Source organism: Ciona intestinalis, chromosome 8, assembly GCF_000224145.3.
Source record: "Ciona intestinalis chromosome 8, KH, whole genome shotgun sequence".
Lineage (NCBI taxonomy): Eukaryota > Metazoa > Chordata > Ascidiacea > Phlebobranchia > Cionidae > Ciona > Ciona intestinalis.
Window position 1 is genome coordinate 2,784,946 of NC_020173.2, and position 27,711 is coordinate 2,812,656.

The 27,711-nt window shown below is 34.1% G+C and overlaps 5 protein-coding genes across 7 annotated transcripts; 2 read left to right on the plus strand and 3 right to left on the minus strand.

The window, feature by feature from the left end:
- Window positions 1–1,393: 1,393 nt before the first annotated feature.
- LOC100177469 (protein SFI1 homolog) lies at window positions 1,394–11,782 on the plus strand. The gene is made up of 20 exons (XM_002125248.4): window positions 1,394–1,449; window positions 1,526–1,661; window positions 2,004–2,183; window positions 2,502–2,722; window positions 3,161–3,329; window positions 3,595–3,687; window positions 4,060–4,158; window positions 4,430–4,535; window positions 4,816–4,907; window positions 4,971–5,052; window positions 5,424–5,602; window positions 5,767–5,953; window positions 6,496–6,671; window positions 7,015–7,239; window positions 7,479–7,609; window positions 8,026–8,243; window positions 8,715–8,878; window positions 9,190–10,137; window positions 10,488–10,599; window positions 10,858–11,782. The coding sequence occupies exons 8-20, from the start codon at window positions 4,440–4,442 to the stop codon at window positions 10,960–10,962; spliced, it is 2,715 nt and encodes a 904-aa protein (XP_002125284.2). The 5' UTR covers window positions 1,394–1,449; window positions 1,526–1,661; window positions 2,004–2,183; window positions 2,502–2,722; window positions 3,161–3,329; window positions 3,595–3,687; window positions 4,060–4,158; window positions 4,430–4,439; the 3' UTR covers window positions 10,963–11,782.
- LOC100186148 (transmembrane protein 232-like) lies at window positions 11,090–19,353 on the minus strand. Of its 2 annotated transcripts, none has more exons than XM_002128969.5 (15): window positions 19,248–19,353; window positions 18,676–18,865; window positions 17,974–18,079; window positions 17,490–17,647; window positions 16,886–17,101; window positions 16,472–16,623; window positions 16,019–16,115; window positions 15,256–15,497; window positions 14,829–14,907; window positions 14,352–14,603; window positions 13,745–13,876; window positions 13,289–13,383; window positions 12,786–12,947; window positions 12,388–12,511; window positions 11,090–12,125 (listed from the first exon to the last, which is right to left on the minus strand). In XM_002128969.5, the coding sequence occupies exons 1-15, from the start codon at window positions 19,298–19,300 to the stop codon at window positions 11,988–11,990; spliced, it is 2,196 nt and encodes a 731-aa protein (XP_002129005.1). In that variant the 5' UTR covers window positions 19,301–19,353; the 3' UTR covers window positions 11,090–11,987. The 2 variants fall into 2 exon arrangements, with proteins under 2 accessions (XP_002129005.1, XP_018668475.1); XM_018812930.2 differs by having other exon boundaries at window positions 14,829–14,910.
- LOC100175950 (UPF0598 protein CG30010) lies at window positions 19,311–21,969 on the plus strand. 2 transcript variants are annotated; one of them, XM_002128877.5, is made up of 2 exons: window positions 19,311–20,064; window positions 20,311–21,969. In XM_002128877.5, exon 2 carries the CDS (start codon window positions 20,673–20,675, stop codon window positions 21,942–21,944), a length of 1,272 nt encoding a protein of 423 aa, XP_002128913.2. In that variant the 5' UTR covers window positions 19,311–20,064; window positions 20,311–20,672; the 3' UTR covers window positions 21,945–21,969. The 2 variants fall into 2 exon arrangements, with proteins under 2 accessions (XP_002128913.2, XP_009859298.1); XM_009860996.3 differs by having other exon boundaries at window positions 20,311–21,311.
- A 279-nt stretch (window positions 21,970–22,248) lies between these two features.
- Window positions 22,249–23,717, minus strand: LOC100178260 (evolutionarily conserved signaling intermediate in Toll pathway, mitochondrial). Its single transcript, XM_002128840.4, has one exon. It carries the CDS (start codon window positions 23,677–23,679, stop codon window positions 22,264–22,266), a length of 1,416 nt encoding a protein of 471 aa, XP_002128876.1. The 5' UTR covers window positions 23,680–23,717; the 3' UTR covers window positions 22,249–22,263.
- Window positions 23,718–23,872: 155 nt separating this feature from the next.
- LOC113474415 (serine/threonine-protein kinase SBK1-like) lies at window positions 23,873–27,677 on the minus strand. Its single transcript, XM_026835402.1, has 4 exons — window positions 26,503–27,677; window positions 25,090–25,292; window positions 24,682–24,951; window positions 23,873–24,618 (listed from the first exon to the last, which is right to left on the minus strand). Exons 1-4 carry the CDS (start codon window positions 26,525–26,527, stop codon window positions 23,908–23,910), a joined length of 1,209 nt encoding a protein of 402 aa, XP_026691203.1. The 5' UTR covers window positions 26,528–27,677; the 3' UTR covers window positions 23,873–23,907.
- Window positions 27,678–27,711: the final 34 nt, after the last annotated feature.

Consider the following 27,711-nt stretch of genomic DNA (forward strand, 5'->3'; position numbering starts at 1 on the left):
TACCCTTATCTCTGCCAATGCCTCCCCGTATACTAACTGACGAGATTTGAAACAAATTGGTTCGTTCCTGTGTCAACGATGAAGGTTCCATTTCCTGTATGACAACTAAATGTTCATGCAACACAACAAACTTAATATGTATGTATATATATATTGGCATATTAATATAGCTTCTACTTTAATCAATACTGAATAAAACTTTAAGCTTAAGCTATTTTACAAACATAAATTACTAATTATTTTAAAAAAGTATATTTATTACACCCTTAAAAATGTTAAAAATATTACCCGCTACGTTACGCATGACTTCATTTGGTCGTTGCGCGATATTGAAATGTCAATCAATCACCAAAGTTGACATTTCAGTAACTTTTAATAGGAAGTCTCAAATCCACAGATATTCAGGTAATTTGGGATAAATTGTGCAATTAGTAATGCGTGCACTATTTAGTGTATATAATAACGTTGAAAAATACATAGTTATCGCTACCATTAGCCTTTAATGATGTTTAAATTAACGAAATAGTTGACGGTTAAATGTAATTTTAACGTTTATTCTTATAAAGCAATAGTGCAAACTTACAAGTGTAGGAATTTTATTAGCCTAAGGTATGTTCATGTTCCATTTTAAGATGTTATTGTAAATAAATATTTTGCCTTTTTTACAAATTTTAGAAAGTAGGTAATGGAATGCAATGTAACAACTCATTACTGGAATGTTACGAACAGTTAGAGTTGTTTTGTCACAATGGCAGATAAAGAACCTGCTTCGAAAAAGCAAAACATTGAAATTTCGGGTCGAAAACTTGAAACGAAAAATAAGAAATGTTTAACCCCTTCAAGAATTCCAAGATCTGCCGTAAAAACTAACAATGCCCTCCCTACGCCAACGCCTCGTATATTGAAGAGTGGTTTACCACCAAATCAAACGTACAGCGTGAAAAAAGTAGCAAAGCGCAAGAAAATCCCACGCAGACCTGTTGATTATACCTGGAATAGGTAAGAATTTCTCTGCTGTTTATTATATTAATAGGTCTATTAGTTGTAAACTATGTAAAATGATATTAGACCAAATCTGGATTAGGTCTATTCAGTACCATTATTTACTTGAGCTCTAGTTACTTATTGGTAGTGTAGTAATAAACTAGTTTTAAATCACACTGTTAAAATTGGCCTTATCTTTAATAATCAAACAATAACTTAATATATGATGTATTTAAATTATCTACCAATCAGGGGAGGCCGTTTAAAAGAGATTCGAATTCGAACACAAGCACGGAAGTTTCTTAACTTGTGGAAAAGAAAAACTTTCGGCCGTGTTACCCTTACAACTGCTGATGCGTTCTATAGAAAAAGTATACTGAAGCGTTGTTTTATATTTTGGCGTGAGGATTGGTGGGTCAACTGTGGTGAATGGAAGCTCATGGTCAGATCAGAGTTTTTTCACAGGTAAATAATGGGTTAGTTAGGTCTGAACTTTAAGTACATTTGTTTAAATAGTCGTACATTTTTTTTATTCTTACAGATACCAAACTTACAGCAAAGTATGGAAAGTGTGGAAGTTGTTTGTTCAACGTAAAAAAGAGAAGAAAGCAAAATTAAAAATCGCTTTTGACCATTTTAAAGAAACAACATGCAAGAAATATGTTCAATTTTGGAAGGTGGGGATATATTATTCAAATAAAAATTTACTTACATTTTCTGTTAAAGGTTCTGTTAAAATACTACAGACATAGTATTTTAAACCAGGCTCATAGTTGTCTATTCAAAAGCAACCATTGAAGTACCATATGTATAAATGTCACTCTAGTTGCACAGTTCTGTTAGGAGTCCAATTTTCTATCTATATTAAATGTAGTAGCCATTTTTCCACTAATGTCCACCATACCTCAGAAGTGGTTTTGTTTTGGGCCAAAAAGGGTTCATTCAAAAAATGTTTCAGTTTCGTTTAGATGTTAAATACTCTCACACTTTCTGTGCAGTAATATGTTTTCTATTTTTAGGTATACATCCAGCTCCGTCAAATGAAGACAAGGATGTACGAGACATCTTACTCCATCGCAAGAACAACCCGCATCCGGACTACTTGGATCACATGGTGTGAGATGGTGAGGTGGAAGAGAGAAGATGCAAGGAATAATGAGATCGCTTCGTGGAGGTTTAACTCAACTATTCAAGCGAAGGTAAGGTTTTGTAAAATGTTTGGAAAAGTTGTCTTGTCTGTATTAGGAATGGCTAACCATGGGCCAGAAAGCTGTAATCAAGTTTTAGTAGTTAATACAGCTTTTAACCTGCTTTTGTGATATGTATGTGTATGTAACTATACCAACAAACTGGGCCCATTGTATACAGTATATAAAGTTATTAACTATACAGTAATTCAATACTTTAAATCAATGAAGTTTCCTGTGTTTTAGGCTATAAATGTAACTGCATTTTAGCAATGTTACAAGGGATTTTAAAATATATATTAGGAAAAAATATTGTTTATGAAATCACAGTGCTGGAGATCTTGGAAGATTTACCACCAGCAACAAATTGAATCCAAACAACAACAACATCTCGCTAGTTGTCATCTACGGACGAACTTATTACATCAATATTTCACCACATGGAGGCGATATATAACGCTTCGCCGACACAAGATATTAAAAAGTCAAAAAGCTCAAGATTTATTTGTTTATTCATTAAAAGGAAGGATATTGTTGCAATGGAGGATAAGGTTTGTTAATGTGTTGCATACGTGGTAATATGTACAACCAGTACAAGGTTAAATTATTGTGTCATTGGTTCATATCTGCACTACTGGTCTGGCCACACTGGGTATTAATAGTACCTAATATTTATGAAGTTATTATATGGGTGTCTTTTTACACACAACGCAATTATTGTATATTTGTAAACATAATCTTCACTTTCAAGGTATAACAATGGTGAGTTCTTATACAAAAGACTACTAAAGAAACAGCTACACTTTATAATAGTCATACGCTTAATAGCCAACTTAAATTAATTATATCTTTTTAACTGCTAAAGTAATAAGTCAACTCTAGCCTAAATTCCAGAGGGGGCGGCTCTGGAATTTGTTGTGGGACCTGACCCATATAGATTACCTGCATATTTTTAATTTCTTTATTTCATTAATCTCATGACATAACAGATATAAACAATCACTTGACCACCAAGCAAGAATGGAAAAATGTCATGAATTATCAATAAGAGCAACCAAACAAAGATATTTCAATTCCTGGCTTCAATATATTAATGATATTCATAACCAACACAGAAATCTTGCTATTGCCGATTTGTATAGGAAGAATAAACTAAAGGTAAAGGGATGTTTAAACACGGAAGTTTTTGCTGCTGGGTTGTTATACTTTTATATATACTTGTCAGTATTTAAGTTCTGTAGGTGTTTGGGCTTGTTTGTTATTCTGTTTCGTTTGTGAGTTTCTTATGTGATTAAGGATGGTTTCAAAGAATTTTACCCTTTTTTTTCTTCTTTATATTTAAAAATTAAAATACAATCTGTCCATAAAATTTTGCACAGTCAGTAGCATTCTGGTTTGATAACAAGTTAATTGTATTTCATAGAAATTTGTTTTTTCTTCGTTAATGTCGGCTGTCGAACGTCGTCATCACAAGGTGGAGCTGTTGTACGTCTCAGAAAGATTCAGAGAAACTTGGGTAAGACCTCGTGCTCCCTGTCGAGCTGTTTACTTGAATTTAAACTTACTTTATACAACACATGTGAAAAGTAGTGCAACCAATTTTAGGTTATTGTTTTATTGACAGTTTTAAAAATACTGAAGTTTCAATGCTACTTAATTTGGGTGGTACAACCCATTTTGGGGTTTTTATTTATTTTTTTTATTTTTTTTTTTATATATATATATATATATATTTTTTTATTGAATTTTTTTTTTACTAATTTTTAAACTTGCTTACTTTTAACAATAAGTACATATATATAATATCAAAGCTAAAACAGCTGACCCGGGAATTTATTTTTCAAACAAATTCATATAAACAATGTCATCTTCTATTCTTCTTTACCAGATGCTTCGTTTAACTTGGATGACATGGAAGACAACGGCTGGAGGAAATTGAAGAAAAAGATTTATACGAGTTATCCCAGATTGCCCATCAACATCACAGGTATCATCTGGTTTAGGCTGAAAACTTTTATGATCAGAAATACTTTTTTTTGTTTTTGAATAACAGGTAATATGTAAATTGGCTGTTTGGTATGAAACTGTAGGGTTTATATACCATTGTTTTGTCTGCAATACGGCAAGACTTTAGGTGTTTGGCACAGAAACCTTATTGTATGGCAGAAAAAAACAGTGGTAGAACACAATAACACAATTAATACTAATAATAGTGGCAGAATAATTGTGTTTCATATAAACCTCTTAACTTGATCCAGAACAACACAGATGAAGAAATATTTGCGGAAGTTGCAAGACAATGTTGTGAGAAGTAAAATAAAGAAGGCGAAAATAAGAAAGGCTGATGTTTTTTTCATAGTTAAGGTGAATTATTATATTTCAGTTATAATAAAAGTATATGGTAGCCTTAAAGCTGTATGGCTAATGCCAGCAAATCCTATGTTATGTAGACTGGTGTGTTGCATCTCAAAAATATTACAGAACTTTTTTTAATGTGGTATGCAGTATAACTTGGTGCCTGTAACTTAATTGAAAATGGTCTCACATTAAATACTATGCCTATACTAAATCATAAATGATTTAAGAACATTTTAAAACCAAATTTATCACTTTTGTATTTAATATGAATCATATTTTTTTACAGAAATTACCAAGATGTTTTAAAACTTGGAAAATATTTGTTAAAACTCTAAAAGAAAGAAATTCAATGAAACGCAATGCTTCCATGTTTCACAGGTTTGTTTGTTTATGCATTGCTACATCATAAGTGATTAATTGTTTATGATTATTACATCACAGAGAGGTTCTTGAGACAAAATATTTCTATATATGGTGGAACAAGTTTGAACAAACAAGAGAGCTGAGGACAATGGAGAGAATGGTATGTTGTGTTTGTGTGGGTTTGAATGTTTGGTTTATAGGTTGTTGGGCCCGATAGTACTCCGAAGCAAAGTCGTGGTGTTACGGTTCAACTTTTAAAGGGAGAGGGGATTATATGTTTTAGCACGACAGTTTAAGTCTGAACTAGCTTTTACCTTGCTGTTAAGTGTCTACACAAGCAGAGCAAAGTGTTGCTTTGGCAAGGCATGTTACATTTGGAAAAGATATTTTGGCAAGTCATTCCAGGGTACTTTGAATTTAAGCCAAAGTTAGTTCATTGCATACGAAATTACAAGATTTTTCGTAAAAAAAATATTTTTAATCAAAAAGATATAGTTTACACCCAAGTTAAAATTATGATTTTTGTTCCAGGCCATGATGCAACACACTGAATCAACGTTACGCCATCATTTCCATATTTGGGCAACAAAAACACGGTCAATATTATCAGCCAATCACAGCGATGTATTGGCTCGTGTGCATTATCGTCATGCTCTACTGCACACAGCGATGACATCATGGAAAAAGTTTTATAAGATGTCTATGGAGAGGTTGGTGAAGTGTTTAAAATAGTTGTTCATTTTTTAAACTGATTATTAATATTTTTAAATAACCATTTTTTTTATTTGTAAAACTATTCAAAAAAATGAAGATTTTCTTCTTTATTTTTTTGGGAAACATTAACCTAATTTAACTTTCATATTTTTTTATTCAGGCAGCGGAAGCAAGATTATGCTGAGTCATATCATCGCACGGGGACGCTTGCTGGTGCATGGTTGTCGTGGTTACGCTACGTTGAACAGAAACGAGCAAAACGGAAACAAATTTCCGAAATTGAGTCGAAATATTCAAGAAAAGTTGTTGAGAAATGCTTCGAGGGTTGGAAGGTTTTTGTTCGGATGGTAAGTTGGTGTTTGGGAGATAAATAAATGAGTGAGTAAATTTGTGTCTTTTGTGTCCACTTTCGGCGCCATTCTATGTATGTTTACGTTTTAGTCACAATGTTCGATAATTTGCAAATTATAATTGTTGAAAAAATTTTAAAAAATCCAAAATTCTGCTGCACCAAGTGTCCAATTGTTCAAATTAATGCGGCACGGAAAGTGTTAAGTCTCAGCTTCCATCACAAATCTTAATGTATCGTGAATTATTGGTCCAACAAAAAATATTTATAGTTAATTTAATGGCGCAATGCTCATGCAACAAAGAAACAGATACACTGTGGTGTTTTAGGTGGTAAATTAATTGGATGCATGTGCCATGTATAAATGGTATGTCTTTTGGGGTAATAGGCCAACTCTGCCATAACTACCTGGTTCCCCTACAAAACATACCCCAATGACAATGTATTATGGATTAAATAAAAATATACAAAGTTTTTTGTGTGGCATATTGGTTTATTATGTGGATTTTCACAATATTAACCGTATGTTATGTTTTTTAGACCCGTCAGATCAACCTAAAGGCATCAGCGCAACTTGAAGCGAAACGAAACAAAATTCTTCGTGAAACTTTCACAAAATGGAGGTTGGCAACTTTGGAAAATATTCAAAAGAAATCGTTCAACGAGAAAGCTAGGAATCACCGAAACAATCAATTAAAATTGGCTGTGTTTTTAAAGTAAGTTATTTGTGTTTAACAAATTTTATATGAAAAATGTACTTCTAACTTCTATATGGGTGAGTTCCTGTAGTAAGGCATGGCATAACCGCATAATGACTGGGGACAAAATTGTTTTTATTATCTGACTAACCTCATTTACCATATAATAGCTAGGATTGTGTGATTGAATGTTTTATATTTGTTTCAGCGAAATAAACTGACAGTTCCTGACCCCTAAGTAATAACTCTGGGACTTTACTTTTGCAGCCTGTAACCCCCAGCCCCAATTCTTAACTGTCTGTCTTAACAGCTTCACTGTATTGCCATGTTTTACAAACTAATTAGGTGTTTTCTTACACAGATGGAGGAAATGGTCAGTTGTACACAACTATAGAAAGACACAAATCAAAGAAAAAGTTGATTTTTGCGTCAACACGTTGAACTTTTCGTCTCGGAAACGATATTTTCACCGCTGGGTGTTAGCGTTGAGTGAATTAGGAAAAGAAAAGAAGAAAGAAAAACTTGCTGTCGAGTTTTACCGGAAAAAAGTTTCAAAAGTTGTTTTTAATGCCTGGCTTTTATTCAGGTCTGTAGAGTTAATTATATGAAGCTATTTTAAATATAATTTAATACTTTTACTGTGTTATAGATATTAACCATATAGACTTTTACTGCATTATGGATTTTGACCTTGTGTATGAAAGTTAAACGTAAACTGTTGTTACCATGTGTATCGTTATAAGTGTGAATCAAAAAAATTGTAGCACAAATAAATTGCTGAACATTTAGGCAAAGTATTAATTTGTAATATATTCTACACCTCAGGTTTCTGGCTCTCAAGAAGTTGTTAATGCAGCGACAAGCAAATATATTTTCATGCCAACGTATCTTAAGAACCTCCTTTTCAACTTGGTCGAGCCATTTTAAAGATTCTGTCTCTGAAAGAAAGAAAACTGGTGAGTAACATAATATGCCTCGTTATACGGGTAACTACTAATTATTACACCATAAAAAATTTCATAGTTTGCGTGTCCATCTTCCCCCCTAGATGTGGTGGCTTTGGCTGATAGGCGTAAAATGCCTCACATAGGACTTAGCAGATACAGAATAGTATATTTGTTATACACCATCAAAAAAACACAATGAAAATTAGTTTAAATTCATGTTTTTGTTTACGTACTGTTTTTTTTTTTTTTAATATTTATAAATCTTCGCTAATGTAATTCAAGAGACAGTTATTATTGTATTTTATTTGTTCTAACATGTTTATATGACAAAAGGATATATTTTGCTCTGCTTTTTGTATATACATCTAACAGCAGGGTAAAAGATGCCACTCCAGGCACTCCTAAAATTACGCTTATGGTTGCAGGTGATGCGTTATGGTTATGGTCGGTCACGCTCCAAGGAAGATGCTTAGATGGTTGGAGGGCCTTCACAGCTGAACGATCACGTAAAAAACAGCGATTCGCTCAAGCGTTAAAGATGAGATCACATGACATGGTCACGCATGGCTGCACACAAATTTTACGTTACCACGCTGATAAACTCGCTGAAAGAACAAACATGGCAGCAAAGTTACAAGTGCAGGTATTGTTTATGGTTATGGGCTAAATAGCCAGGCAAACTACTGGGCAAAATTCCCAACGCTGGAGTATATAAGTAGGTAATTTAGATTATTTAGATTGTGAATGTATGGTCCTTGGAAAATATACTTAACGGCAATTCCTGATATTGTATGGCAGACTAAACGTTGGTCTTTTAGATGTCTGAAAGGGCAGGTTGCGTCCGGCAAGATCACAAAAGCAAAATCCACAAGATCTTTTCACACCTATAATACAACCATATATAGAACCCATATATACATATATAGAACCCATATATACATGTATAGAACCCATACATCCATATATAGAACCCATACATCCATATATAGAACCCATACATCCATATATAGAACCCATACATCCATATATAGAACCCGTACATCCATATATAGAACCCATACATCCATATATAGAACCCATGTATACAGTCCATACACAACTTATATATCCACAGTCGAGCCACACAGCGTACCACCTTGCATGGAAGTATGGAATGATATGGCTTAATAAGACCCGGCATAGAATGGATGAGAGGAAAGCTTTCCAAACCATAAGAACATGGTCTCCTCAACCAAATATGGATATTTTGGTGAAACCTTCACTACCCACTTGTACAAGGTGAGGTTTAATTTATTTTATTTCACATGCTTTGCTGTACACTGATATATAATTATGCAGTGTCAATTTTTTTTAAATGTTGTTTAGTTAAAATGTTGAAAAGACACTTTTTATTTGCAAATAAATCTAAACCTTTTGGTTTGTGGCAAGTACTGTTCTGGCTATTGTGAATTTGTGTTATATTACAATACATACATTATTTCACTTTCGCCAATGCTCAGAGTACTCAAATCGTAACCAAAATGATAACCACTGAAATACTGAATCATGAATTAGTTTCATTTATTTAATAAATGTTTTTATATTTTTAGTTTTGAAGTTGCAAAAGTGCGGGCTGCTCCAAGACTACCTGATTTTCTTGACGAGTCGTTAAATCGTGAAGGATTATTACTCAGCAAATATTCTACCTCACATGCAACCCATGACGACAGAAATGATGACTTTGCAGTTTCACGAACGATGATAAATGAGAAAGTTGTTTCACATGATATCTACGAATCACGTGATGGAAATCATGAACCTCAGATTTTGTTGCCACCATCAGCTTTCACACTAAATCATGGTGAACAAGATCACGCCGGTGATGCGAATCACATTCATGGTTCGAATCATGGATATGAGTGGAATCATATGAACACTAGGGAAAGTTTCATTCAAAGTACATCGTATCACAACGATAAATTGAATCACGCTCATGAAGATGATCATGAAAACAATCATGGTATGAACCTCTCACATAATACACCTACTAATCATGGTGATTATGATTATCATATGAGCAAGACTCATGACAGAACAAGCCAAACTTTCCTTATACCACAAACTCCTGTAAAATTCATGAAATCACGAAAAATATCCCGTGATTCGGTCGGGAACTCTGGTGATGGAAATCCTGGTTCATCATCAAATAGTTCATCGTTTTCATCACCTTCTCATGACCGTGAAAACTCCTCTCATGAGTATTCATATGATCAAACCTCAAGCCAACATCCTACATCACAAACATTTATTATTACATCACAAAAGGATGACCCCTCCTCTACTTTTATTGCCTCAAAATCACGTGATTATGACCTGGAGTCTCATGAGTCATCACAAACTTTTATAAAAATTCCTTCCCGCGATTTTGTTCATGAAACATCACAAACTTTCAGAAAATCTCATGATTCACCAACGTTATCACGGGATCCAGTTCACATAGAACTGAAAAACATTCATAAAGAATTACAAGAATTTCAGAAGTTAAAGCAACAACTAAAGTAAGAAAAGTTATTTATCTTATTTAGTTGTGCATCCAGTTTTCACTGCTGGTAACATAAAAATTAGGAGTAGCCTTTTATGCTATCGTGTAAAAGCTTGTAGAATGTTTTTCAAGCTCTATGCAGCGTGATCCAGCTGCCAGCATAAATTCATAAATTAATAACAAAACTATGTTGACATACAAAAAGGCATCAATTACTGGGACCCTGCTTAATCAGAAAGCCTAAACTTAAGTTACCCAGTGTTTTTTTGTTGTTCTATTCTATATGGGTTGGGTCTTACAGCAATGCATGCCAAACAATAATATAGGCTTGATATATTTATGCAAAACTCTTATTTATATTTACAGAGTATTGAAACAACAGCGAAATGTTATGTTAGATTGTTACGAACGTAACACAATGAACATACCACCTACTTCTTCATTGGATTTCAATATTGTGGAAGTTGAACTACAACAGGTCGGTTGTTTTGGTATATTTGTCGCTGTGGCTCAGTGTTTAGGTGCCTGTATTGTAACCAAAGGCCCAAAGGGTACTGGGCTTGGTGCTCAACACTGGTAGGCTTAATTGGCATTACTTTAACTCACTAATTGGTTGTAGTGTTAAAGTAATGGGCTAACTCTGGACTAAATCTCAGCTTCCATAGCCTATCACGCTAAATAGAAAACTTTAAAATTTTGAAAGTTATCCTTATTATCGTTTACTTATAAATTTCAGATCAACAAAGAAATTGATTCGATTTCAAAAACTTTAATTTTACGAAAACCGGAAATTGAAAATCTTGCAGTGAGGGTTCAGGTGCTTAGCTCAAGACCAACTTAAACAAGTTATTTGTTTAACTTAAGTTTATTTAAAAAACGATAAACTATTTTTACCACTACATCATAACCTGCTGCTGTTGCTACTAGGCATAATATATTTTAAAACTGCTATTCTGGTAAAAATAAACTTTTTGTAACCAATTTTTGTTTTTTTAGTCTTGCTCAATGGCAGACAAAACTATGGTTACAATTACATAATATATTTTATGCTTATTTTGATACCAGAAGAACAGTTTTAAATTTATTTTCTTCGTAGTTTGTTAAATATTTCAGATATTTAATGCCTAAATTCGTATTTTTGTACACTTTATAAGATGTAAAGCATTTATGAAGATATAGTTTTGTTTACACTTTTTTTTAAATTTCTTGTAAGTAGGAGGGTTCTGAGTTAAAAGCTTTTTGTAGATTAGTTTTATTTACAGCCCAACGTTTCTGTGTGATTTTTAAAACCTATACCTTGTTAAAAATATGGTTACAGATATTTAAACTTGAGTTTCCAAATCTAAAAACTAACCTAAAAAATCTCTGGCAAAAAAATTCAGTAACAAATGCTACCAACTCTTTTTAACTTTAACATTCCAGTGTCAACTCTATGGCATTTGCCAAATGCCACCGTAAATTTCAAATTTGTTTTTGACCTACATTTTTAGTAATTCATAAGTTCATGTAAAAATGTCTGTATATTGCAAGTTGTGTATTGTAAGAAGTGCCAAAGTTGCTGTTCCTTGAAACTTGCCTGTGTGTTGAGTTATGCAGTGTTATATATGCAACCTTGTGTGCTGTGTAGTACTATGTATCAAAATAAATTTTCTAGTTAGATACAACCTGTATTTGTTTATGTATACCACAGCTGTTGCTCCTAGGCATATTATATTTTCCAAGAAATTTTCTCTTCCCCAAAAAAGATTTTATCTCCTGTTCCCTATGACAAGAAAGAGAAAAATGTCAGTTTTAAACCCCAGTTTGCAAAACTTTTAAAAAAAAAACTTTGTAATTTACAGAAATAAAAAAATAAATTTACAAAAATTATATTTGATAAGGAGCCAGGTTGGCCGTCGGTCTTCCTTTAAGTTTCTCTTTTCTTTTTTCTAATATCTCTCTATCTCTTATTTCTTCTTCTTCCCTTTCTCTCTTCATTTCTTTGATTCTCTCATCATCTTCCTTCTGTAAAACATACAATCAAGGATGAAGTCCTAGGATATTTAAAGAGCAAACATTTCAAAACTAGAAATAAGTTCACAACAAAGCAATTCAATTTATTACAATCTAGGTTTAAAGGCCTCGCAACTACCAGAACGAAATTCCGGTTAACTTAAAATATTTATTGGGTCTCTGAAATTCAGCCATGGAAATATGTATAGCATTGTAGGATGACAAAAGCAAAATCTTGCTATAGGAATGCATGAAAATTGATGAAAATTCATACATTTTGTTGTCGCATAACTTCTTTTCTCCACTGGTCAGCAATCACTCGATTTAAATCCAATGACGTTCTTGCGTTAAACTCTGGGTTTGTATTTTCAACTGAAGTGTGGATTAAAAGTTCTTCTCTGGAGTGGAAAGAAAATGAGAAATGTAAGTTTTTTCTACCTAAGCCTAGATTTAAACCTGAGATGATTGGTTCTCCATCTGGGCCTGGACTTAAACCCCTGATGTCTGGATTTTCAACCCTGGCCTGATTTTTACCTTAGTATGTCAGAGTTTCAGCCCTAGCCTATATTAACTTATAGGATCCCTGGTTTTCTTACCCTTTCCTTGATTCTTACACAAAATACCTAAACTCCCAAATGCATTTTAAACTAAACAACATTAAACAACTTATACTTGATGGTTGGCCTTGAAATTTTTACAGAACGTGGAGTTCGAGGTTTTCTCGGACTTGGTGTGTTCCGAGGTCCGACTCTTCCACTTCTGGAAGCGGGGGGAGGAGGAGGAGGTGGGAGAAGATAAATCTCACTCAAGGATTCAGCAATCCTCTTCCAAACACTGAAAGATATAGTTGGAACACCCATGTTATAACGTGTTATGTTGTTTTTAAGCCATGCCAGGATAAACAAGTTACATTCATACATATTGTTAAAAAAACAATTTGTTGTGTGGATTTCCAGAGAGTGTTAATTACTCAGTGTATAATGTACTAATACAACATTTATAATAATACATGATTTTTAAATGCAGTTTTCCTGGCGTATTGATATTTACGATTCTGTCTTCTTTACAATTTTATTGTAAATTCACTTTGCGAAAAGTTAACAGAATGTGTACAATGTATTTACGATTGGTGCAAATACACAGCTGCCACTATAATGTTATTGCTCTTATTAAACCTTGTTGTTGGGTTGTTGTTGATGTTGATATTTACAAATTCAACTTGAGCAACACGTATCGCTTCCAATACTCGAGATTCACTGACGGGAGATTCCTATTGGTCGGAATATTTAGAAGTTTGAAACATTTTAGAACATATTATGCTGTAACCAAGCAGCTACCTCACAAAGTATATCTAATCTATGAGGGTGAGGTCTTAGTCAAGGACCTAGGATTTTAGTCTAGATTTGGCCAATCACCCCGCAAGAAAATATACTATTCTGACACAAAAGGTAATTTTCTGCGCCAAAAACGACTAAACTTTCTACAAAGCAGATAAAAAAATGTTTTTCTAAAATATTTAGAATAGTTTAAGGTACACATTCTATTTAATGAGAATAATGAATGAAAAATTTAGCATAAATTACATATATTTAACAAGAATAAATAAGCACAAAAAGCAGAGTTGTATAAACCTGCACAGCCAGCATTAACGACCAAGCTGCAGATCTTGACCCATGTTTCATTTCATTCCCTTGTAAAGCATGAACCAACTTTGATACCGCAGATAAAGCCCCGTATCGCAGTTTCCATGTCCAATCTACTTTCTGGAATGGTTTTCAAGCATTTAAGTGAAAATTCCAACTCTGGCATAAACATTTTTATACATGATCAGTAACATATGGTGCCAAGGAGGGCAGACCAGTACTGAAATTTTTGCACTGAAACAACCAGTAAACTTACAACTATAATAATAACTTTTATTTGTCTTTTCGATTATGGTAGCAATAGCAAAGATTTAGAAATATTTTAAACGAAAAGACAGGATATAGCGACAAAACAAGAGTTGTTAAAACACGCTCACAGTTAAAAACATATTTACATTTAATTGGAAGAAAATAAGCTGGGTCGCTACAAATCAATAAGGCAAACTATATTTTCAGACATTTTAAAATAGAGATCTAACTTGCCTTGTCCTTGGCTTTTAAAAAGGGCTTTACTGTACAATATGGCAAAACCACCTCCATTTTAAATGGTTCATAAAACAAACAATTTCCAGGAAAAAAAATTCACACTTATTACCTTCATATGTTCCACAATGTCCCCTCTTGGTTGTGCGCCTCTATATTCCAACATATCTACCAACGCACAACTCTCAACGCATGGGTTAGCTGCTCCAGCTCGAAATGTCGTAACATCAGCGTCCTGCCACTTACCAAGCAGTGCAACTTTCATGATGTCGGTCGTTCCCGCATTAAGACAAATATCAGCAAGTATTTGTGAATACTGGTATCCTGTTTCCCAACACCAACTACCGATTCCAAATGTTGGGCTCTGTGGAGGTAGAGAGTAACTTTATTAACTATGTGGTTTATTGTCTCATAATATGAGGCCAAAGCCAGGGATGTAAGTCTATTATCTTAACAGTCACGGTGATACCATCTAGACCAAACATAAACAGTTTATAGACACTTAATTATAGAGATTATATTTTATAAGAGTGCCTTCAATGAATACTTATAAATAATATATTTTTATAAGATTCACTTTATAACAAACCTGGTTATTCCCAGCACTTTGCTTGATCCCCAACTGATGAATTGAGTTATTCAATTGTTCAACACTCACTGTATGGGCACTGTTGAAATAATTTTATTATTATCCACTGTAGTTGCTCTCAGGCATAATAATATAATATAATGTACCTTACAACCCAATATTGCTGAGCATTTCAAAATTGGTATCATTTACCTATAAACAATTTATTATTTCTTTAATATTTTATTCTCATCCAAACACTCCTTGCCCATCACTTGGGATTTGGTTGTTTGTTCCCTGAACATATCATGGGGGTCGCGTCAATCGTCATGCGTCGTGGCCACAACCACGTATGCAAGAAGTATGATGCGTATAACATGTTTCATGGTCACATCTTTTTAGCACGAATAATGTTTAAGCTTGACTAAAATTGACATGCATTTTTTACCTTTCGCTTATAAAAGTTATCTCTTCGTTACTTTGCCCCATTGTCTGATTGATATCCTCCATCATTCCTTTCATCTCTTCTTCAATCTTCTTTCCCAAGTCATCCTTATCACTTGTAGCAGGAGCAGGAGGATGCAGGTCTGTTCCGGACCTTGTGGGAGCCGTTTCCGGAGCAGTATTGATGGGGGGAGGAGGAAAATGATCGATCGTCGTTTCAAATCTTCCTTCAGATGTTTGAGTCACCTGGAGGTTAGGATTAAAGGATATTAATGAAGGTAAAAATGATGTTTTCTTTACTATTGGGATATCTGTATATAATACTGTGGGGTAAGACGGAACACCTTTAGCATACAATATCCAATACCCTGATCGTGTTTTAAACAATTAACAACAATCTAAGAGGAGTCGTGAGGATACGATTTTACAATTCTTTAAATGTTCTTTGTTCACTACCAAATAAGAAAATAGAATGATAAGGTGTGCCATCTTTCCCAACCCTTACTATATATACATTTGAATGAATAAATAAATGTAACTTATTTGCCCTAGTGTGGCAGGGAAACAATGGTTGTTATAACACAAGTGTTATGTTCCACACCTTGTGACCACTAACAGGTTACCAGGTATGTAACTTGTTATTTTTTCCCTATTTCTAATTTCTCTCTGGCGGCCAATTTTGGCAACCCTTTAGTGACCATCAGCAACCACAATTAAGTGACACACACGCACACAATTAATATATTATAAAATACATCAAGTTTTACCCTAACACCTCTTGCTAGATCTTGCAAGCAACTTAATGCAGGTGAACTAATCTTGGATGCTTCAGCTAATATTGAGATAGCTACATAACCATCAACCCTGTGGATTATACAGTATGTGATTGATTATGTGATGTTTGTATTATATATGGGTGAGGTCCCACCATGTGGCATTCTATGGGACCTCGTATTTAAGGCTTGTCTAAAAACTTTATTGTTTCATAATAGCAATAGTTATTTAACTTATATGACTTGCCTTGATGCACATTTTACGTATTTTTTTTATTTAAATCTTTGTGACTCACTATGAGAAACATGTATGTTAGATTTGGGTTTAAAACCAAATTAATGTTTTAATGATTGCATATTTTAACGACTGAAAATATGATTTCTTTATAGTAAAAGTGATAAATTCTTTTTGTTCAAAGAGATTATTTCATGTTACATCATACTTACCAGTCATTGTTGCTTAGTTCCTGTGATGCTAACAACATTTCAACGATTGCTCTCTTGACACCAATATTAGTAGTTGATACGCACTTCCATAAACATAGTGCACGAAACACACAAGCTGCTAATGCTGGCACAGATTCATTGACATCATCTTTCTACAAAAAATAAATAACTATCACTAATATTTTTTGACTTTATCGAAAAAAAGAAGTAAAAAAAGTTAAAAAATACGGATAAAAAAACCCATCATATTCTGCTTAAACTACCCTCTACAGAACTAATTCAAAATAATATTTTCCATAGGCCTTATGTGACATGTTTTACGTGGAAAAATTAAACCTCAGTTTGCTTTTGCAATAAAAGAAATCTAGGTGACTTTCAGGGCTAATAGATTTTTAGCAACAAAATCAATTTTACCGAAACAGTTTTTGTAGCATAAGGTCCGATTATAATTTCCCCCACTCTACTTATGAACCTCACACACAGCCATACACCAGGGTAGCATTGATAAGATGATTGGTGTTCCTTTATTCCATCCAAATAGGTATTTAATCTTGTTTTAAATTCGGCTAACCCACGCAGGTGTCCGGATAAATGGTGGAACAAGAGACGCGAGAATACAAGTTGAGCCATCTAAAGGGAACTTTGGTTATTTTAATCTTCAGATCTGTACACAATTTAAATTAAGGTGAGTTTTTATACGCTGTTAGTGCCAGGCATATTACTAAGTCAATACAGTTTCTATGGCAGTTTATAACATAAATAAAACTTTTCTTACAAAGTAATAAATCACTAGAGGAACTATATTATTGGGTAAAGTGGGTAAATTTTAATTGAATATTTATGCAGGGCGTAAAAAATATTTTGAAAGAATATCGTTATGTATATACCATAAAATATTTCAATATTGCTTTTAATTTATAAAAACATAAATTTGTGTTTATATATAATTGTTTATTTGTAAAAATGCGAACTACGATAGCACGACCCTTAGTTACAATAACAAAGATTTAACTCTGACCTTAAGTAATTTCACTTCTGCAGCTCGGAGAAAAGCTTGCTTTAAAATATCTGTTCTTAACCAATATAGAGCACTCTCAGCGAGGAAGAATAAAGTTGGAATGTTTTCTTCATGTAAGGGAGCTTGGTCCAATGTGGTGCATAGAATGTCAAAGCAGTCTGGGAGTAAAAAAAATGTTTTATATGTAATTTTAAAAAAATGTTTTATATGTAATTTGCTGTATAACTTAAACTTAAGCAAGGGTTTTATACAATATCACTTTAATAGTACTCAAACACCATAGTAATAAGCAGTAGAGGTTAATGGTTTCTGTAAACGACATGTGTTTCATTGGCCAATAAAGCGTACTTTTCAGGCGTACTTTTTTCTACAGGCCGTACTTTTTTCTACAGGCCGTACTTTTTTCTACAGGCCCAATATAGCATACTTTTCAGGTGTTTTTTATTGTTGGTTTTTAAACTTATTACATTGTGTTGATGCATACCTTCTTGTAGTTTCCCTTTACACTGAGCAAGTATGGCCAACTCTGACCAAGCTAATGGTAAATCAACATGGTCACCTTCACCATAAGTTGAATAACCACACCGTCTCTGTTGTCATAAAAAGCATTGTTAAGATACAGTAGGTTGGGAGAAGATGGAACACCTTTTTATTGTATTTTCTCTTCAATTTTGGTGGTAATGAAAGAATATTCAAAGAAATATAAAATCGTATCTTAACAGCTCCTATAGAGCGTTGTTAATTGCTTAAAACACAATCAGGATATTTGGCTATTATGTGCTAAAGATGTCTCATCTTTCCCACCCTACTATAAAAGAACACTTTATAAGTTTACAAATAAAATCATTTTATAAGTTTACAAATAAAAACATTGCTGGTGCCCCACTTTTCTGAATCAATGTTATATAATATATCTAAAAAATTTTTCTTTAGCTTTTACCACAGTAGCAATGCAGAACCATTTTCAATTTGAAGGCGGACAATAAAATGACCACATCCTTATGGGAATGATGGCTACAATAAAACCTATGTTAATTCATATGTTAGTGGATTAATTTGGGAGAAATAGAGCAGAACTAGCTAGTAGGAACAGTCAAAAAATCTAAAACAATTTATGTTTAGCATATTTTTTCGATGACACAGTGAACAATATGTAACTCCCAACAGTAAGCATTGATCTTCAAACCTTAGATCTTTGGATCATTTTATCCGCTCTATCTCTGAGGTGTTCTTTCTCTTGTATCCCAGAAGCATTATATTTGTGAACGAATTGTTCGGAAACTTCAAGGGGGTTTGTGTAACTTTGTCGCTTGTCTGATTCTTGTGGTTCATTGTAAGATTGTCGAATCAAGCGTTGCTGAAGCTCTAATCTTTGGCTGTGAAACAATTTTTTGGCACTAGTGAAGAATCCTTCGGTACATAGCAGAATAGGCTGGTGGAAAGTGTTAGAGGTTGGTGGTTAGGGATTGATGGTTAGGGGGTTTGTGGTTATAGAGGTTAGGGGTTAATAGTTATAGGGGTTAGTAGTTATGGTTAGCAAATAAGGTGGGGGAGATTCTTCACTAGCACCAAATTTGTTGTGAGTTTTATTGCAGTGTATATATAAGAGATACCGCAACTAGTGTAAGTTATAAAATGGCTTGTTAATGATTTAGGATAAAAAAAACAAATCCTATTTTTGAATTATAACTATAGAATGTACCGGTTTTTCATACTAATTGTATTAATATTTTCTAAACGTTTTTCTCAGTAATTTACCTGTGAGAAATTATTCCAAATTTATGCACAACTGGAACTTTTAAAATTGGCATTTTGGCAGCTGTAATTACTTAAAAATACGAACACATTATAAAACCAACATTCTATATTAATAAAGATAATTTTTTTCAATAAAAATATCGGAAAATTCAGACTTTAGAGTAAAACTTATTTTTCCTTGAAACGGCTTCGGGGTCCATAGTTACAAAAATTTCTGACTTTCAGTGTTGCACGATTTCAATTTATTGTTTCAGAGCAATTGTAATAAACATTCTACAACGTCATTTGTCGGTGTGTATATTTTACAACGTGATTTAAACAAAGTTTTTAACTTTTAAAAATATAAAACCTGTCTTTTTTTATGCAAACTATTTACATTCTGGTCACAATTTCAAAATCACTCGTATGTGAAGTTTCGATCACGTGTTAATGTTTTTATTTTACGCATGAGTGCGACCGGGGTGTTAATCCCGATTTCCATTTTGTTGCGCATTTAAACATTTAACACGGCAATTATCATGTATAAAATAGCTCGTTCGCTTTTAAACCTACCTGTGAAGTCTCAGGCTGTGAAGGCAGCGCTATCTTACGTACAAGGTCAATCGCCGAAACGCAACACGCGAGAATATTTTTACTATATTGACCATCAAGGCCAATTGTTTATGGACGATGCAAAAGTTAAAAATTTTATTTCATGCTTTAAAGAAAAAGATTTTCTTGCATTTTTCTTCAGCCGTATTCGTCTGAATAGGACAGGACGTTACGAAGACGACTTTCCGTATTTTTCACCGTGTGGAAGAGAGAAGAATTACATTAGGTAAGCATTGTCGCCTTTTATAATTATATAGACATTGTATAATTAAAATACCATAATTTTTACATATTTCCACAGTTTTAGTTTATACCATACACTGCTAAAGCTGTCATTATCAGTATATGTGTTGTAATAATTCTATAATGTTCCAAAATACATCTCAAAACACACCTCTTATACCCATAGCTTATACAACCCACTGATGTACAGAGTAATTACTCTATTGAAGTTATATTATATGTTTTACAGGTGTGACGATCTTCCTATTGTATTTACTCATATTCTAAAACAAGATTCTGAATCTGATGATAAAGATTTCCTTTCATACGGATATGCAGGGGACAAACTAACTTTTCCTTTCCAACCTGAACACCTGTGTATGCTGCCTGACACTGGCCGGGTATATCATCCAGCCCCAGATAAAACTGGTGGGGTTGGATTAGTAAAATCAAAACTTGCAATAGAAATAAGTCAGTATTTTGGATATAACAAACCATCTGATACAAGTATATTGCAACCCCCTGACTTTTTTACTTGGGGTGGAAAAACTTATCTTTTGAGCAACCAAATTTTTAACAAAGTATTAAAAAAGGAATCATAGCTTTATTACAATGTCTTCTAGTAGTCTTCAACTTACAGGTACACTATGCATGTTGTATTTTCTACAAGGCATACCATACGGTGTGCAAGCAAAAGCTTTGCCATTGTATTACCATAATGTGTTAGGTTACACAATTATGTCAGTAACAAAGCTTTATTTATTAATGACACCTTGGATATTTTTGAAACCAATTGCTGGTTATTTCATTAAATCCCAAAAAGATGCAAAATCTGCAATTTTGGTTGGGTTGGTTGTGAATTTTGTTGTAAACTCTTTATTATTTTTTCCAAGTCCAAAATCGTATTGGGGAAACATATTTGTCTTGTTTGCTCTTTTTTTTGTCAATTGTTTAGTTGTATTAATAGATGCCGCAACAGATTTGTTAGCAATATCATCTGCCAACTCCACTAATGATATAAAGCATCTAAGTGTAGCCAATCTTATTCAAATTGTATCTTACAAATGTGGGGCAATTTTTGGTGGCTCAACGCTGGTAATTCTTGGCTTTAATAATCTACATTCAATGTTTCTTATCGTGGGAATAATTTATCTATTTGCAGCTCTAACATTTAGGATATTCTATAGCTCTGAGACCCATAATAGCCCACACATAGAGAGCACTGAACCAAATACAACATCTTCTATTTACAAGCTAATTAGTACTTTATCCGTACAAGGAACTACCCCATTGCTTGTTTTTGTTTTCATTTACAAATTTGGTGAAATAGCTTCAGGATCCCTGTACCCGATTCTGCTGACTCAGCAAAAATTAAGTTCCGAAAATGTCACATTCCTGACAAGCATTATAAGCGAAGTATTGTCACTATTAGGTTCATTTTCGGGGGGATTTTTCTGGTCAGCGGTTAAACCTGTTTCTCCTATTCAAATGTTAGTAAAATATTTATTATCTCTAAGTGTCTTACGAGTAATACCTTTAGCTCTACAAGTTGTGTCTATTAACTACAGTGCAAACTTATTTCCTATGGCAATATTATCCACAAGCATGTTGTCTTACTTTGGTGGATGTGTGAGCACGCTAACATTTACATTAATGATGTCGGTGTCATGCAAGGCACCTGATAATCTTAAAGGTTTTCATTATAGTATTGTGTCTGCATTTGAAGTTTGTGGAAAACTATTTTTTGCTTCATTTGCTGGTACTATGTTTAACTGTTTTGGGTTAAATAAGTCATATTTCTTGTTTTGTGCATTTACATTTATAGCATCATCCGTTTTGTTTGTTTCACGAAATAAGTTCATTTTGAAACCTAAAGAGCAATAATAAACTTCATATAAATGTTTCTTCATTGAATGGCTTTGGTTGGTCAACTTGCTTGTATAAAGTTATGTATATATATGTATATCTGATTTGTATATAATATTTTAGATTAATGGCTAATACTGACCTAATATAACATCATACTGATACTGATTTCTTGATACTGAGTGCATGCTTCATTTTTCTCTCTGTTACTTAACTCTAATTGTTTAAATTAAGCGATTTTCTGGAAAATTTAAACATAACAATTTGAAGGTAAGAAATAAAAAGGTAAAGTTATAAAACTGTACCTCAACTCAACAATTCATTAGTGTAAAATAATTTATTCATCATTTGGATCAGTTTTCGGAGCTGACAACAAAAATGGAGTTTCTTCCTGGAACATAACAGTACAGAGGGATAAATTCTTATTATCTTCTAATAGCCCACGGACCCATGTCCTCAGTGCAGCGTGTGAGGTATAGTCAGTACATGCAATGGCATACACGGGTCCTTCTACTTTTTCAGTGTCTTTTTCAACTTGGGCAATTTCTTTTATGCGGGTCTCAGTATAACCAAGGCCATCCTCCAACTCTACCCTTGGAAAAAATTCTTCATCAGGAAAGATATAATTTTTACCTTCAACATAAGATTTATTGGTTTCCCAATCTGTTCCGTAAAATTCCTGCCACCATTCTTTACTGGTTAACATTGTAGTTTTTACTTCTTTTTTCGCAGGTATTAATTCTTTTGGGTCTGAGCGCATGACATAATATTGTAACTGTTTGTTTTTAACATAAACAGTATTAGGACCTTGTATAAAAACTGGAGAATCTGGGTCATGTTTTGCAAGCATTGACTGTTGTTCAGGTGTTTGAATGCTAACCACTGAGTCCAGTTGGTCTGTGTTTAATATTTCATCACATTCAGATTGTAAAACTTCAAAATTTCGGAATTTTGCATCTAAACCAGGGCTCATTTGCCGCAACCCATGAAATGCAATTTCAGTTGGCGATAACTCTTTAAAATCTGATACAGAAATTGGGTGTTTCTGAAAAGCAATAATTCGTGGATACCAAAATAAGCATTGTCTCACAGCTAACATGGCTGGACTAAACTTTCCGAATATTTCCAATGCTTTATTGAACAGTTTATCATTAGGAATAGCACCGTGTTGGCTTATTTGACTCACAAGGTTTTCAGCAATCGAGTGATCTGCAATCTTGTCTTGAAATGCAGAATAGAACCAATGGCTTCTATGTATTCCCGTATGTTTACCGTCAGGAAAACAGTCCAATAACCGAACGTATGCTCTTATGTCAGATTCGACATTAAACTTTGGCATAGCGTGCATTGCAGCTTGAATAAACTCTCTGTGACCCCGACGAGCCAAACCAGCTTCGCTAATCCAAATGTCGACCAATTTATAGAAGGTTCGCTTGTTTAGATCTATGTCGTAATAATCTACATCGTCAACGATGTTTAGAGAACTCTTAGCTTTGTTTATGTAATAATTAATCATCTGTTCTTCTTCGCAATCGTCGATCTCCTTTCTAGTAATTTCCTTCCTGGGGTTTTTAAAATTAATTTCCACATTTTTCGTCTTTACTAAACTTTTAGAGTAGTCAGGACAGTGTATGTGTAGTAACTTCATAGGAACCGCGCCGTTTTGTGATTTAGGCCCATGTCTTTTAACTGCCTGTTTGCCAAAACGGGTAACAAATTTTGCCTGACGGTGTAAAACATTACTAATATTCATGATTCATTTTAACTGTTTAGCGTTGTAAAACTTTATACTTAGGCATGACTTTTCTGAAATGAGCGACTTCTTTTTTTTTTGTCGGTTCTCTCAAATAATCTTTTTTTCTTGTGGTAAACCAAATCGTTCTGATATGAGAGAATATGCCCATATGACTATATACACAAGGGTAGGGCTTTTTATAACTTATTCCTTTGGTAGATTTTTTCATTTATGCCCTTACAGTATTTATTTCGACATAATTCTGCACAAACACTCTTTTGTGCGATGAAAACACCGCAGACAACGCGAAAAAAACATCGGTCTTCTGGTTTCGCCTAATGACGTCATTATAGGATCACAAATAAGATTTTCGATTGCGTCATGACGTTTAGTTTCGGTGTGTAGCCAAGGCTGTGATATAAAGTCCCATATGTCATGCATGGCCCATCTGGTGTTTGGATTTACACTGAAAAGGCCAGTCACAGCATTACGCCACAGTTCCGTGAAATTTGCATTAATGCTTCTTGGTGCAATCGAAAAATGGCCGTCTTTCCACAATTGAAAGTCTTTATAGAGAACATCACCGTTTAAAGGTTTATTCCAAGGCTCCCTTCCGCCGAGTAGTGTTAGTATTAAAACACCCACTGACCATACATCAGCTGAAACATCGGCTTTGTAGCACCGCTTACTGCTTTCGCAACTGTTACCAAAAACCTGTCCTACCACGACAGTTTCAGTACCAGATAATACATTTTTTCGAATCGTTCTCTCTGGGGATGTATACGAGTTGCAGTTCAAAGAGTGAAGTGACGTCACATGTGCTCCAATATTTTTAGTTGAACCGAAATCACAAAGTTTTAGGTGAAAACGTTGTTGATTGTAAATTAAAATGTTCTCAGGTTTGAGGTCCAAGTAGACCAGATTTTGTTTGTGTAAGTAACGGAGTACGCTGCAAATCTAGAAAAAAAGGATTTTTAACATTTCATGTTCTTTGTCAAACATATAGTTGTCTTAGATCACCTGGGCGACACACGACTTTGTGAGTCTTTCCGACATCGGGTTTGACTTCTTAATCATTTGAGATAAATCACCATGAGCACAATACTCGACACCGAACCCAAACTCGTCCTCGAACGAATATACGAACTGTTCAAACAGCCTAGCTACGCATGGATGTTTAGATGCCACTTTGTGAGCTTCAATCTCCGCTAAGTAACTATTTCGAGACTGCTTCTTTTTCCAGATTCTTTTTAACGCGAAGGACTTCTCTGTGCAACACTTAATATTGGCCTGGATAAAAAATATAACATGGTATGTTTATGCACTGTAATGTCAACGTAGAGTTACATGGATGTCTTCTCAAAACAATAGCCAATAAAGCACGCAATGCATTGAGGTTATAGGTATTGAGAAAACCATGCATCTTACCTGTAAACTGTATTTTCTCAACCTCGGCATGGATAAACTTCCTTCCTCTGTCTTTTTTTGATCCATGTCGCATCCCACCAACTGCATTAGAGCAACTTTACCGAATTTTCCTCTTCCAAGCAGCTGCATCTTCTCATAGAAGATCAAATTTGCATCAGGATCTTGATCTTCTTTATCTTTTTGGGACAAAACTGTTCCCGACTCTTCGTTAAAATCCATTTACATTTGTTAACCTCTAATCCCAAACGTTGTAGATGTAAATGAATGTGAATATAATTTGCCTCGCGTGGCGGTTAAACGACAGTTGTTGTACAAAACACTGGTGTTTAATTTCAGACACCTCGTGTTGCCGTGTTGCTTACAAATTACCACGTAAATATTTTATAACTTGGCGCTGATTCGCTGTCAAAAGAGACGTAAATTTATTAGCACTAACATATTGACATTAAACTATCCTTTTCCATAAGGCTAGAATTTGTCAGGTTATGGCCTCGCCGTATATGCTGTTAGTTTACTATACTTATTACCGTTTGTATACTTTTATTTGCCTACTAGTAAACTGAATATAAGAACGTTAATCTAATGGTTTAAACCTTTTATTACTGCACAGTAAAAAATAAAACGTTTATTATTACCTCCCAAGACATTGTAAAATAAACCAATACGAACCCCCAGTCCAATAACCTAACCGCAGGCTCTTAAGCTTCTGAAATACTTGATTGAAAACAGATCAATTGATTTTTATTATGATTAGCTTAATGGACCAAACATCTCAGCAATATAGGTAACCCTTCAACGCGGTTAAGATTACTAGATTAAATTGTATTGATTACAAATCATATTTAAATATTCCAGGCTTACTCGGTTAATCCTAAGTATCATATTAAATTAGTTTTACACAATTTAGAGTCCCGCATATTTTTTTGTGGTGAACATTTTTTCTTTTACATACATTTTGTCGGGCATTATTTAGCATGGTGTATAGTTACAGTGTATACTGTATAGACTACAATTGTATAGCCACGCAAAGATTTACAGCGTTCTCGATTTTCAATACTTTAGGTTTGCGCATTTCTATTAGCTCACACTATGGTTGAATCATATAGATACCTTAATATACCTTATAAAATGTAGCCTATCTATGGTTGAACAGAACAGGCGTACATTTAATTGCGTTCAAGCAAAAATTAAACAAAACGTGGACTTTGGACACACTAATGTTTGCTATGTACACATGACATCAATAAGCATACGTCGGTCCTACTATAAAATACAACACTAGCGTCGACAAAAGTCACTTCACTTTTATAACAGCGAAGATGGCTGACTCCCAGTTAGGCAAGTTCCAGTTTAAACGACTTTCGTTACAAAATCTAATAGAAATTCAAGACTTTATTGTGGCTTATTACTCACCAAATGAAGAGATACGAAAAGTCATGAAGGTGTCGATAGAAGAAGTTATTCCTGCAGATAAATATCGCACCAAAAAACTTTTGGAACAAAATTTATCAATTGGTGCTTTCGATTCGGGTAAATTAATAGGAGTTATACTAAATATGATTGTGGATAAAACAACAGAAAAAACGGCCACCGAAAAAGACCTGGAACAAAGATATTTAGCTGCTAAATATCCATGGGCTGCACCGATATTGAGGCTGGTAGCTGAAATTAAAGGAGACCCATTGAAAGAGCTTGCTGCTAACAAACTGTTTAATATGAATATGATCACTGTACATACTAGTTACACAAAACGTGGACTGGCATCTGAGTTAATGCGAAGAGCTGAATCATTGGCGATAAGTCAGAAATGTGATTGTATTGTCACAATGCCTTCATCGGGGTATACTTTAAAAGCAGTGAAAAACTTGGTATGATCGTACACAAAAGTATAGATATTACCACTTATGTCGATAAAGTTACTGATACTAGGCCGTTCAAGAACAAATCCCCGCCACATAACATATTCGCTTTGTGCTATAAAACACTGTAATCTATATAGTTACGGACCAACGGTAGTCGTTATAACACGGGTGTACTGTTTCATATACAACCGCGTTATCACACATGTTACTTTAAAGGGGATTTACTTTGCATTGTTTAAATCTGGCGCTATATAACTAACTAATTTCATAGTAATTTTCCAGTAAATATTATTTTGAAACCAGCATTGCTACATTAGACATATGAATTATAACTTGTCCGCTATGTAACCAGAGTTATATATTACAAAGGTCATCACCCCGTCATACAACATACCAGCATCTATAAATATTCATCATTGAAAAAAAAACATGGGCAAAACATGATTATGTAACTTTACTCTATGCTCGCGTACAGTGGCCGAAAACGACAGTCGTTATGACACGGGCGTTCTGTTTTATGCTCCGCGTAACAGCTAACGAGTAATTTGGCAACCCGTTGGCGGACCCCGGGTTGAAGCAAAATGCCCACAATGGTAGCAGCAAAGGCCCTTGAACCTATTACCTCTGGGTGGAGGAAGACAGAAGTCACATGACACATTTAGCACATAATATCCAAATATCCTGATCGTGTTGTGAAAACTAAAAACGGTATATGGAAGTTGTAAGGATAAGGTTTTATAATTCTTTGAATGTTATTTGT

What these genes read in the sequence shown, in the direction of transcription:
- LOC100177469 (XM_002125248.4), top strand. Translation starts at nt 4,440, where the DNA reads ATGAAGAAATATTTGCGGAAGTTGCAAGACAATGTTGTGAGAAGTAAA. An exon ending in ATGTTTTTTTCATAGTTAAG is followed by an intron (nt 4,536 to 4,815) that starts GTGAATTATTAT and finishes ATTTTTTTACAG; the next exon opens with AAATTACCAAGATGTTTTAA. An exon ending in CAGCAAAGTTACAAGTGCAG is followed by an intron (nt 8,244 to 8,714) that starts GTATTGTTTATG and finishes ATATATCCACAG; the next exon opens with TCGAGCCACACAGCGTACCA.
- LOC100186148 (XM_018812930.2), bottom strand. Translation starts at nt 19,300, where the DNA reads ATGCCAATTTTAAAAGTTCCAGTTGTGCATAAATTTGGAATAATTTCT. An exon ending in CAGAAGTGAAATTACTTAAG is followed by an intron (nt 17,102 to 17,489) that starts GTCAGAGTTAAA and finishes AGTTCCCTTTAG; the next exon opens with ATGGCTCAACTTGTATTCTC. An exon ending in ACATTGTGGAACATATGAAG is followed by an intron (nt 13,877 to 14,351) that starts GTAATAAGTGTG and finishes AAACCATTCCAG; the next exon opens with AAAGTAGATTGGACATGGAA.
- LOC113474415 (XM_026835402.1), bottom strand. Translation starts at nt 26,527, where the DNA reads ATGACTTTTCGTATCTCTTCATTTG. An exon ending in TGAGAAAATACAGTTTACAG is followed by an intron (nt 24,952 to 25,089) that starts GTAAGATGCATG and finishes TTTTTTATCCAG; the next exon opens with GCCAATATTAAGTGTTGCAC. An exon ending in CAAAGTCGTGTGTCGCCCAG is followed by an intron (nt 24,619 to 24,681) that starts GTGATCTAAGAC and finishes CTTTTTTTCTAG; the next exon opens with ATTTGCAGCGTACTCCGTTA.
- LOC100175950 (XM_002128877.5), top strand. Translation starts at nt 20,673, where the DNA reads ATGTCTTCTAGTAGTCTTCAACTTACAGGTACACTATGCATGTTGTAT.
- LOC100178260 (XM_002128840.4), bottom strand. Translation starts at nt 23,679, where the DNA reads ATGAATATTAGTAATGTTTTACACCGTCAGGCAAAATTTGTTACCCGT.